The sequence below is a fragment of the Gastrolobium bilobum genome, unplaced genomic scaffold (genome assembly GCF_033153095.1).
Source record: "Gastrolobium bilobum isolate Gb01-03AN ecotype WA unplaced genomic scaffold, APGP_CSIRO_Gbil_v1 utg4103, whole genome shotgun sequence".
NCBI lineage: Eukaryota > Viridiplantae > Streptophyta > Magnoliopsida > Fabales > Fabaceae > Gastrolobium > Gastrolobium bilobum.
Genome location: NW_026897561.1, coordinates 265,040 through 278,454, shown reverse-complemented (window position 1 = coordinate 278,454; position 13,415 = coordinate 265,040). Strand labels below are relative to the sequence as shown.

The 13,415-nt window shown below is 35.0% G+C and overlaps 1 protein-coding gene and 1 pseudogene across 1 annotated transcript; one reads left to right on the top strand and one right to left on the bottom strand.

Annotated features, from left to right (window-relative positions):
• Positions 1-6,184: 6,184 nt before the first annotated feature.
• On the bottom strand, positions 6,185-8,431 carry LOC133308064 (uncharacterized). Its single transcript, XM_061508641.1, has 3 exons — positions 6,861-8,431; positions 6,553-6,774; positions 6,185-6,422 (listed from the first exon to the last, which is right to left on the bottom strand). The coding sequence occupies exons 1-3, from the start codon at positions 8,429-8,431 to the stop codon at positions 6,185-6,187; spliced, it is 2,031 nt and encodes a 676-aa protein (XP_061364625.1).
• Positions 8,432-9,022: 591 nt separating this feature from the next.
• On the top strand, positions 9,023-11,959 carry LOC133308063 (zinc finger CCCH domain-containing protein 48-like; annotated as a pseudogene).
• The last annotated feature ends 1,456 nt before the right edge of the window (positions 11,960-13,415 follow it).

Sequence of the window (13,415 nt, the reverse complement as noted above, 5' to 3'; positions counted from 1 at the left end):
GTTGCCACGTAGGCTTCTTACGATGACTACGCATGTAACACAAAGGAATGGGTTGATCAGACCCACACTAAGGAATCACATATGCAGTAATCGATAAGAATCTACATACAACTATGCAACACACAACACAACTATATATACATTATCAGAGTTCCCTAACAAAACTGCTCTGATACCATAAAATGTAACAGCCCGTTACGTACCGGTATTGTTAACATTAATTATGATATTAAGCGCAGTTACAATCACAGCAGCTCATTTATAAAAACGAGAATAAATTTTTTTCGACTATTACGCGAGCATTTAAATCATAAAAAGGCGTAATAATTAAAAGCTGTGACCGTAACCGTGAACTCTTGCGGAAGACTTATTTAAACTATTTTTATCACTTACGTTACTTATATAAGTTACTAAGGAGTTCCCATAAACTCACTTAGCCAATTTCCAACTTTACGTTTTATACCAATTCGAACATGTTACACTCTAAGTTTTTCTGCGACCAACCGATCGCAACCAACCCTACTTCTCAGATTATATCTTTGTGTTACTTAATTCCCTTTTTAACAAGCTATAATACGCTCAATTCGGAGCTCATTTGCTCCGGTTATCGCCGTTTGAAGTTGGATAAGCGATTAGCCCAAACAACCCCAAAAACAGCTCCAAACCACTCCCATTGCTCGAATTACTGCACTCAATCCACTCAACCATTTGCTCTCAAATTTTTATCCTAAAAACTAGGCATCTCAAACTTCATTTTGATATATCGCACGCTCAATTTAACGGAGAGACGAAGCGGGAATTAATTTCCCAAATCCGGTCCAGAATCTGCCTCAGGTGCAGGGGCACATGGGCAGTCCGTGTTTCTCTATTTTTTTCAGGCCGAAGATCAACCCAGATTTTCCTCAAATTTGGACACAAGGTAGAGGACATCTCAACCTTCAAAATGGCGTATGGCACGTCCCTAGGGGACTTCTATGGAGGGAGATATGCTCTCCCGAAGTTTGCCTAAAATCTGCCAATTCTACAGAAAATTCGCCAGAGTTTCCTTTGTTTTTCCAATAATCCCAAATTTGTAAAAGATCGTTTAAACCTCAAATGTACCTAATAAACACATGATAATACAGTAATAATCCAATGGGTGGCACACACAAGGACCAACAACGCCTTGGGGCACTTACAACCCAAACCAGTTTATAGTTATTAAACATAGAGTCCATATTAATCATTCTTAAGTAGTTGCAATCACTAACACCTTTTTCATGCATATTTCCATCATACATATTATCATAACCTAAAATAGGCCTAAGGCCCTTCCATCATAATTAGACATGCATCAATACTATTACAATATGGCTTTACAAATTACAACTTGAAACTAAAACTTCAAATTACATTCTTCTAAAATTTCAACTTAATTTAAAAGACAACATAACCAAATACATCACTACTAGACTTAGGCAAAATGGCATGAACAAGATGCTAATGAAGCTACTAATAAATACAAATGACATGTTCATGCCCTAAGTCTAGCCTAGGCCACACGGCCAACAAAATGCAAAATAAGAAACGCTCCATCGCTCACTCTGCGGGCCTCTTGCCCGAGGCTCCTGCTCCACTGCTACCTCCTGAAATAAATGCCCCGAGACGGGGTGAGATATACGAATATATCTCAGTAACCAAGAGGTTCTGGAGAAAACTCCACCCAATGGTTCACTTCGATGCATATCAATAGAATACAACAACCACTTGAAAACGGGATATAGCAAGGGATTTAGAGAAGGGGGAATATAAAGAAAACAAAATACGACGGTACGGGATGGTAACCCCAATTCCACGTACGCCCTCGGCATATATAAGCCTATGGGTATCATCCAAGGTGTGTTCACAGAAACCACAACCATGATGCCCAAACCAACCAAAACGCCAAAGACATTCCTAGTGTGCTCCTACCCGGATCACACACCATGACCGCAGTCAACTGGAACTCCCTCCTGGAGACCTATCCAGCGGAAGTCCGAAAATGCCCGAAGGCTAATAAAACTGTCTACTGGCCAGAGACTCGGTACATAAGTACCCATAGCAATAATGCATGCATGCTCATGTGTTATATACTATTCATACACACTTCCTACCGTTACCATCAACTGGCAAGGTGGAACAGAAAAGGGGAACAAGCCCCAGTACCAAGAGGTTACCTTAATTCGTGTTTCCACAAGCTCCGCAGCAGCTTATCCCTCAACTCAGTACACAGCGGAATGCCTCAATCCACTTGGTCCCGGACCAAGGGCAATTCACTGATTCAAGATTCGGGATTCAGGTCGACGTACGACAACCTATACAATAACGTACATCCATCAGTACTCGTCAAATAGTATCAAAACGCAAAAACACAAAAATCCTCCCCATCCTCCCTTGATGGTTCGGCCATTGTAGTGTAAATGTGAGATTTATTTTTCTAAATTTTCTTTCTCATTTTGTTACGTCTCATTAGGTTGTCAATAGGCCAGTTCAAGTGCCGGTTCGTCATTTTCGCGTCGAATTACATCAAAACGCGAAAATCGCCAAATCACCCCTTTTCCCCTTGGAGGTTCGGCCATGTAGGTGTAAATTTGAGATTTATTTTCTTAAATTTTCTTTCTCATTTTATAACACTCCCTTAGGTTGTTTAGAGGCTAGTTCAATCGTCGTTTTTCCGTTTTCCGACATTTACGCATCGTTTTGCGAAATATTTCATTCAGGGCTCATTTAGGTCTCTAACACAATTCATTTTTTTTCCATTGATTCAAACACTCTCCAAGCACAACACAGCCCATCTAAGCACCATATAACTACACAAATCATCATCCAAATCATTTTTCAACATCAATTCCTCAATCTTTCCTCAAAGAATCGAATTTTACCCTATGGCATTCCAAGGAATTTCCATACAACTTTAATCATTCCACACCTCATACAATCCTATTATATCAATATACAATCATACAACAACTCATCAATCCAATCCTAACACATTTTCAAAACTCAAAGTCATGACAACCTCAAAATTTTCTAAGTTAAAAATTCACATTTTTCATCAATAATTTTTATTGCATTTATGGCTACTACACATCATTCTAAGACACATTCATGTACAAACATTTTCCAATTGAGCTCTCTAAACACATCAATCCAACAAGCCCTCTTTAGGGTTCATAAATTCAACCACAAAATTAAACCATTGGAACACAAGGAAACTCACCCAAAAGCTTGGCACAAGGCTCCTCCTAAACATACTCCACCATTGGAGCATCAATCAACACCATTTTCACAAATCTAAAGGAAAGGGCCGCAGCTTTGGGGAGGGTTTTTCTCAAAATCTAGTGGCTTTCAAGGCTTGGGAGTACCACCAATGGATTTAGAAGGCCATTTCCATCAAATTTCAAGACAAGAATCAATGGATTTGGTGAAGAAATGGCTAAGTTATGGTGAAATGAAATCTTGGAGGGGAAGGGCTATGGTGGCTGCGGGTTTGAGCAAGAAGAGGGAGGAAAGTGATGCATGAATAGTGCCAAGCACATGTGGCTTAAGTCACTTAAGTGGGGTGGGTCCCACCGCCACCTCACGTGATTTAAAACTAATCCGAATTTTCCTCCGATTCCACTAAACGTCCGTAAATTCACAACCTATTTAGAAACTCAAATTTTTAACATTAACTATTCCCCTTTAATTAGGCTTGATCAGATGAATTAAGAGTCCTCCATTCGTTCGGAGAAAACACTGTTTTAAGCTATTATGCGCGCCAATGGCACGCTTCCCCAAACTGTCTTAATTTCATCGAATATTATAAGAAATCATATTTCCTAACTCATTAGACCATTTTTAACTCATATTTGAAACCTAGAGCTCAAAACTCAATCGGCACATTTTACGGTGCAATCGTACCGCGATATTTTTACCCGCGAAAAACACTATTCACTGATTTTTCTGAAACTTGCCTGTCCACTCAATTTTTCGTTCTGAACCCATTTCCAGGGTTATTTTTACCATCTGAGACCTTCTACTCAATTTTTATCTTCCTAGGGTTGCGTGTTGGCTAATTACCGTTTTGCCCTTTCTTTGTATTTTGGCCTAATCTTTTGGATTTTCACTAATCCATCACTTGATTGCTCACTTAATATTTTAATTACTTGATTTAAAATTGTGAGGTGTTATAAATACCATTTTATGAATTTAGATTATAAATATTACTTCTCTCGTATAAGTTAATAACAAGATAGTTATTCAATTTTTAAATTTTAACTGAATCTTCGTAATTTGCATTAATGATCATTTATTACATGGTTGTTAAACTAATTATTTGATTTTATTTTTTTAAATGTTTAACTTGTTTAGTACTCTAGTCTAAATTATTATTTTAAAAATTTATTTACAAAATAATCTTCTCAAATCTCAAGATTATAGCATATCTTTAAGGGATATGTTATTCTACCTACCATTTTTTCTGCCTACTTTTGCTCACCATCTTTCAACAACGTTAGATTAGAATCTTAACTAACATTTATTTTTCTCTTTCTTCTTGAGATTCTGATCTAACTGTGTTGGAGGGTGGTAGGCAATGGTAAGTAGAATAACCTATCCCTATCTTGAATTCAGATTTCTTTATATCACATAAATACTAAAAAAAAAAAAACCCTTGAATAGAAACTGCGTACGAGAGGGAACAAGAAATCCCATAAAAGAGCACTTAACAGACACTTTTCTAAAAACCCTAACGTACATTTTCTTTGCTTTGAATCCCTTCTTTTCCTTTTCGCTATTCTCTGTTCGTTCCGAAAAATCAAGAGTTGGAATTCTGAAAGGATTTCTCTGCGTTTTCACAACTCAGGTTTGCTTTTTTTTTTTTGCACCCCAAAATCTTAGAATACCCATTTTAGGATTCCCCCTCTTCTATAATGGATTATCTGCGAGAGTCTATGTTTTGTGTAATTAAATCGATCTTGGTGAAGTTTCATGCGATTCCCTACTGCAAATTAGTGGTTTTGATTTTAGGGTTCCTTTCAATTTATTTATTAGGGTTTTTTGAAGGATTAGGGATACGATAATTTGGGGGTTTAGGGTTGTCGAGATTAACGGGGCAGAGCAAGGTTTAATTATTGGTCTTTCGCCCAACTCTGATATGGGTTTTGACGTTGACGGACCGGGATCGAGTTGTTCTGCCCTTATTTTTTTTCCGTGTTCATCGTTTGCTTTATAGTTATAGGTATTTGTAAGTTTGGTTATGGAAAATTTGGGAGGGAAAAGTCTTAAGCTTTTTTATGGGTAAATTATTCTGTGGCTTGTTGTTTATGGATGAGTTAATGGAAGAAAACATGAGCTATGGATGATATTATTGATGGGATTCAGTGTCTGATTTGGGATGCCATTGGAATGTTTGTTTTTTAGAGTTCTATGGCTTTAAAATTGTCGAGGAGGACTGAACGAATCAGTGGTACAACATGTGTGTATTGACTAGCTGGGAGATGCAATAGAAATCCATGCAGGTTTTTGCATAGTGAAACCCCATCACCATCTCCAGTGTATTACAATGGCAATACTGCCTATCCTTATCCAAGGAAACCTAGGTATAACTCAAATACCTCAATGGTTAGAAAGTGTGTAGATGGCACAAATGTAGCTGAGGTTTCTAAGAAGCCACTGGAGAAGACCCCTAAGTATAACTCCAAGGCAATGTTGATTAGGAAGAGTGGAGATGGGACACGTGCCGCTGAGACTTCTCAGAAGCCACATGTGAAGACCCCTGCGCATAACACAAAGGAAGTGCTGATTAGAAAGAGTGTAGATGAGACAAGTGTGGCTCAGGCTTATCAGAATCCACCTCAGAAGACCCTGTACTGTGAGTCAAAGGCTGTATTGATTAGAAAGAGTGAAGATGGAGATGGGACCAGCATCCCAGAGGTTTCTCAGAAGCTGTCACGAAGTGTCTGCAGATCTATGAAGCACCGATACCGACACGGCATTTTCGATACGTTCCCGATATGCGATGTCGATACGTTACTTCAAAATACTAATATTTCGATACGTTCCCGATACGTCTTAGTATAAAAATATTTTTTTAAATATATAGTGTATTTCACATTAACAAAATATAATAAAGGAAAATCATAAGCACAATTAATAGATTATCCATACAAAATTGATAAATACATCAACTAGTATGTGGATATGGAGTGCTACTAATAATATTCGCCTCCAACTCTGGCTCATCTAGGGAAAGGGCAGCACCATCTAAAGCTCCAACATCATTAAAGGTATCAACTGCATCTCCACTAATGTCCCAATATTGACTTTCTCCTTCATTATATTTTGGACTCTTTCTTGATAAGAGCCGAAGGTTGCTATGTATGTAAACTAAGTCTTCAGCTCGTTTGGGATCAATTTTATTCCTCTTCATAGAATGCACAAAAATAGTAAGTACTCCAATTGTGTTCATCACACGATGAATAAGAGGGTTGTGCAGTGAGTTTCAAAGCTAGCTTTTTAAGCAAAGGTGCACTACAACCGTGAACTCCCCACCAATCATTGGGATTCATTGTATATCGATTTTCAATAGCCTCAAACTCTCTAAAATCTCCCTTCATTTGAACAAAGTTGACATACTCCAAATTTACTGTAGCCCTTTCCTCCATACTAGAAAAATGTCTCCTAAAGAACTTTTTTACTTCTAAATTAATCTCCACATCATTGTCTGGAGAAACTCGATTTGGATCTTCAGCAAGCCATTGATCACTGTAGTATCTACCAAAGAGAAAAAAAATTAAAAGTGCCAAAATGGTTTCAATTAATAAAATTATTAAACTAAGTTACAATTATAAGAAACTTACTTGGGATTCAAAGCATGTGCCAAACAATGAAGAGGAGTTGAACTTTTGGTCCAACGATCCACAAGAATTTTATACACCACATAATAAAACGTTGATGACTCACCATTCATCCTCCCTTCTTTCAAGTATATTACATTCTTTACCTTCTCAATCATCGCATCCCACATATCATAAACCAAATGAAGACAAGGTTTATCAGTGTCACAAAATCTGCTCATATCGTAAATGGGAGTAGTGAAAGCAAGGATGTAATCAATATCTGCCCAGAACTCATCATCCAATATCTTCTCCTTCACTAGTCTTGCCCTTCCTTGATGATCATCTTTATAAATACTCCATTTTTCACAAATGACCATGTTTTGTAGGCCAGCCTTTATCAACTTGAACCTCTTTAACATCACAATCATAGAAGCAAATCGGGTGTCAGCAATAGAAAGCAACTTCAATGGCACAAACTCATTAAACATGGACAATCTCATAGAATGACTCATGATGAAAGTCTTGATTGTTGAAACATGACCAATAATTTTAGATATCCAACTACATTCTCCATAAGTAATCTCATTATTCTCCACATTTTTGGCTGCACAAATGTTCTTTAAAGCCAAATTCAACGTGTGAACAACACATGGTGTCCAACTGATGGTCGGATATTCTTGCTCAATAAGCTGCCCTGCACCCTTATAATTAGCAGCATTATCCGTTATTACCTGAACCACCTTCACCCCAACCTCTTGAATTACTTCCTTTAGCAAGTTGAAGATAAAATATTTATCCTTCGTATCACCAGAACAATCAACACTTTTTAAAAACATGGCTACACCATCACATACTGCCATGAAATTAATTATTGGCCTCCTTTGGGAATCACTCCATCCATCACTGACAATACTCACACCATTTGATCTCCAAAGAGATCGGGCTGGGATACATAACCTATCAATATTATCCTTCTCCTGAGTCAAAAGAGTAGTTCGCAATAAGTTATAGCCAGGGGGCTGATAACCTGAAATGTTATGACTTGTAGCATAAGTGAATGCTTGTTGAAAGTATAGGTTCCTTGCCAAATGAAATGGCAATCCAGCAGAATAAAACATCCGAGCAATAATATGATTCAATTCTTCCCGCTCCCCCATATTGAAAGCCCTCTCAACAGGACCCATATTTGCGGTTCCTTCATCACTTATTTTTCTTTTAGCAGATGTACTAGCTGTAGTTGAAAAGTTACTGGGTGGTAAAGGAACAGATCTCGATGCATTATTCTTCACCCTTTCAGAATATTCCTCTTCCAATTTTCCCATTTCCATCAAAGATGCCCGCTTAACCTTCTTACACACTCCAATCCCTTTACATTTGATCTTTAACAAATGGGTCTTTACTCTTGTGTATGAACTTCTGTATTCAAGTTGGCAAAACTTACACTTCCAACTCATATTCCCTCCAGCATTTGTTCCATCCTCAACTCTAGTAACATACCTCCACAATGGTCTGTTCAAGTTTTCAACTTCAGTGTCCACAACTTGTACATTGGATTGTATTGAACTATTGCTTTCATTTATGTTTGACTCCATTCTATTAAATTCAAAACAGAATTTACAAATAAATTAAAAAAACATAATTTGCAAACAGATTAAAAACAGCATAAACAACATCATATAATATATTAAATTAAAATCAAAAAAATATAATTTACAAACATAATCATATTAAAAAAAACAGAATCATATTTAATAATAGAAAATATAAAATCATGTTAAAAAGGAAAATTAAAAGCAGCAAATATAAAAAATATATAAAGAAAAGGCACATAAATGGCAAATATAAAGAAATATAGAATCATATTAAAAATTAAAATTAAAAATTAAATCATATAAAATAAAAATTGGTAGAATCATGATTCTTTTTAATTTATAAAAAGCAAAAAATAAAAGCAAAACATAAAACGGCAAAACAAAACAAAATGGTAGAAGCAAAAGAAATTAAATAAAGCAAAAAATAAAATAAGCAAATATAAAAAAAATGAAACGCACAATCGCACATAAACGGAAAAAATAAAACGCACATATAAACGAAAGAGATGGTAGACGAATTCTAAGCAAATAAAACGAAAGAGAGATTAGAAAAAAACTAACTGAAAGTCCAACAGAGATGGACGCGCTGAGATGAAAGAAGAGCAGAGATGGCAGACGAGCAGAGATGACTCGAGCAGAGGCAACGAGCAGAGGTGACCAGCAGCAAAGACGACGACCAGCAGAGATGACTCGAGTCAGATTTCGATTTGGGAGAATGGTTTCAGACAATGATATAGTGAGTTACATCTAGTTTTAGGGCTTTTTTAAGCTAAAATCTTCACCCTTTATTTTTTAAAATTTTACAAAATTTTCCATTTGACCGAATTAATTTTTTTGACTTTTCTGATACGTGAAATAACGTCTGCAAAGCGTACCCGTTTAAAACGCGAATCCGATACGTGAATTTTTTTTTTTAGCCGTATCCGTGCTTCATAGCTGCAGATACTGGATGAATGGAAATTGTGTACACAATGACCAGTGCTGTAATTTACATTCATGGTTTTATGGTGATGGGATTTCTGCACTAGCAAAGCTTCATGAACACAAGAAGGTACTTTCTTCTAATACCATCTTTTAGTATTCAATACAACAAACATGTGCATGCATATCCAATTATGTGCTTTTATAAAAGTCTTTTTTACTAGCCTTGGCTTGTGTATTTGAATTTTGGATGGTATCAGAATTAATTAGATTGAACTGGATGTGGCTGAATTATTTTTTGACTGATATTAATAATTGCTAATTAGAATGGATTCTTTACTTTTACTATAAGCTGTTTAATTTAGGAACTACCTAATCAACCAAGTGTTTTCTGGAGTTTTTTTTTTTAGTTTATTCTCCAAGTTTCCTCGAAATGCTAGGAATTGTGTGGCTTTCTTTTATGTTAATATTTTTGGAGTACTTAAACTAAAACTTTTGAAAACAGGTTGTCACTGGAATTGCTCTTCCAGTTGGATCAAACAAACTTTATTATGGCAGCATTGATGGGACAGTTCGGATGTGGGACTGCAATTCTGGTCAATGTGCTAGCGTTATAAATCTCGGCGTCAAAGTTACCTCTTTGATCACTGAGGGGGTATAGGTTTTTGTTGGTGTCCGAAATTCTATAAAGGTAAGCTCTTAGTTTTCAAGTTGTTTCATTTTGCAGTCATGTCTTATATGTATAAGCATTACATGTAAGCTGATTATGCAGTCATGGTTATTTTGAAGGCTTGGAATATCCAGACTGCTTCAGAGTTTACTCTTGATGGACCTAATGGGCAAGTCCTTGCTATGACTGTTGGCAATGATACACTTCTTGCTGGAGCAGAGGTAACTTCCCATGCAGTGGTTTGTTGTTGTTATTTAATATTATTCAGACCTTTCATTTTTTTTTTTCTGTAATTAGTAACTGGATAGATTTGTTCTTTGATCAGGCTTCTATCATACTTATTAACAATTCTTTTATCTCATCTATCAATTTATGTATCATATGATGATTTAAATTGCAGGATGGTGTAATATATGCATGGAGAGGCAGCTCTGAAAGTAAGACCCCCTTTGAACTGATTGCGTCACTAAGAGGCCACACTGAAGCTGTGGTTTGTCTTAGTGTTGGTCGGAATATGCTCTACTCAGGGTCCATGGACCATAGCATAAAGGTATGTCTATAGTTTGGCAGTGAGGACTTTCCATTTTTTTTTATTAATATATGCATATTATAAATTTATTAATAATTGTACTTTGTAAAAATAACTGAATTATAATATTTCAACAATATTTGTATAATAATTAAAATATTGAATAAATATTTATTATGAATATTAATGAATATTTTTTTTATAATATTTCATTTATATTATTAATATTCATTTGATGGATAATAACTTGGTTAGTTATTTAATTTATGGTTTATACTATCTTTTAATTAGTATTAATGTGGATATTTATTAACTTCTAATACATACATATTTTTTAATTATATTAATTATAATAATTAATAAATGAGTAAGACTAAAAAAATGAATCAAATAATGTCAAAATGCATGTATTTGCTCCATGTGGATTTTGTTAAAAAGATGTGATTTCACTAGACTACAGATTCACAAATTTAAAAACATCTGATGGTCAGTTCTTCATATTGATGTAGACATTGCTAAAATGTTCTTGGTCTTTATTGTGTGATGTTCAAACTGACATTATGATGTGTTTTCTTATAGATGGTTTTATATATGTTTGTCATTATAAATCTTAGGTGGTATGTCGTTTTCCTCTGTTAGCCACAATTGCTTGTTGTTTGTCTCTACATGGTAGCTTGTTTGAAAGAATTATTTGTTATCTTGTTTTCTTCAGGTGTGGGACCTTGATACATTGTAGTGTGAAAGGACACTCAATGGACATACTGAGGTAGTCACATCCCTTATTTGTTGGGAGCAGTATTTGTTATCAAGTTCATCTGACTGCACAATTAAGGTCTGGGGTTTCACTAAGGAGGGAACTTTGGAAGTAACATATACACAGACAGAGGAAAATGTAAGTTGCGTTACCACAATAACATCTCGTGCATAAGTAAATTTTTGATTCTATATCAAATATCATTTAGTTTTATTTTCATTTGCGGAAATCAAGCTGAATTTTTTTTTATAATGGCCATAGAGTTAGTCGATTCGCACAATCAATATTTTTCGTTTTTGTTATAGGGTGTTCTTGCACTTTGTGGGATGAATGATGCAGAAGCCAAGCCCATACTGTATTGCTCTTGCAGAGACAATTCAGTTCGCATGTATGAATTGCCATCGTAAGTATACTTAAATTTGCATACATTTTTTTTCTTCTGTAACTGTCATGGTTATGTTTTTGTGTTGGGCAAATGTTGCAGCCCCTGACCATGTCTACATTTACAGATTTTCAAAAAGGGGTAGGCTATTTTCGCAAAAAGATGTTCGGTCATTACAGATAGGTCTTGATAGGGTTGGGCTCTTCTTCACTGGAGATGAGACTGGTTTGCTAACTGTTTAGAAATGGTTGGAAGAGCCCAAAGTGCCATGAGAAATGTCCATTTCCCCCATCAATTGGTTTCTTTTTTACATCAAATGGTCAGTTGATGCGAGTGATATTTTGCAGGAGGCAGAACAAGATTTAATTCACTTTTTCCTGTACAGCGAGCAATAGTGATTATAACAAGAAGTATATAATGAATGAAAATTTCCAATTCCAATGTTCTCTTTCTTCTGGTGTTAGTTCATTCTTAATAACGAATGTTATTGCCCTCCATTATACTGCTATTCTGAACTTATCCACTTATGAGTTAATGTTTCAGTTTTATATAAGTATGTTTCATGTCTGTTTTCTATCAACAATCTGTTTAATATTTTTCTTTAGTAAGCCTAATTTTCTTTTTGATAAAAATTAGTAAGCATCATAAATGTACCTCGTTTACAGTTTGTTACTTTTTATTACTTAAATTAGTAGTTGATACTATCCTCTAATATGCAATCAGATTTATGAAATTGGTGGTGGATCATGAACTTGTGCCAAGGGTATAATGGATTACATAATATTGAATGCTCTGCAAAAGTTTATAACAGTTTTGACTTACACGTACGTGCCTTGATAGTGAATATAATATATATTTTATTATAAAACCGAATTATAATGTTTCACCCAGTTTTTAGTTTTTACCTATTTTGTTAAGGAGGAGGGATATTTTAACTACTAAAATTTTTCACTACCAACTTACTACCTATCTAATCACCATTAGATTAACATTTTTTTCTCTCTTCAAATTTTTTTTAATATTCTCTCTATTTGATCCAATGGTGATGTGATGAGTAGTAAGTTAATAGTAAGAGTTTTTGGTAGTTAGAATATCCCCACTCTTTGTTAAGATAGTGGGCTTTGCTTATATTTTTTTGTACCTCTTTAAATGTACTTTGTGTGAAGAATTACTTTTGCAATCCAAACTATGATTTTGATAGAAGCAACATTTTGTTGTTGTCGTAAAAAAAGAAACAAGATTCATAATATTTACATATCTTTATTGATAATTACATACGTAAAAATGATTTTTATTAACATTTCCAATATATATATATATATATGAGGTAAGATTTTTTGACACCAGTGTCAAATTTAAAATTTGACACCTCATCTAAGAGTCATTGGATCAAAAAAGATCAATGGTGTCACATGATTACAAATCAGAGCCGTTAATCTTTTTTGATCCAATGACTCTTAGATGAGGTGTGTCAAATTTGACACACCTCATCTAAAATCCTACCTCTCTATATATATATTGGACGGAAACAAGTCTTATAGATACCAGACTATCCATGAATAAAATAATGTGATAATTATTTAACTCTGATCCCAAAAATCTTAATCTGGGAAGAAATCTTTATCCTTTTGACAATTCATTTATTCTAAAATTCATATTATTACTTGAGCCAATTTTTAAGTTTTGCTCCATATCTTAATCAAAAATTTTAAATTTTAAATTTATAAA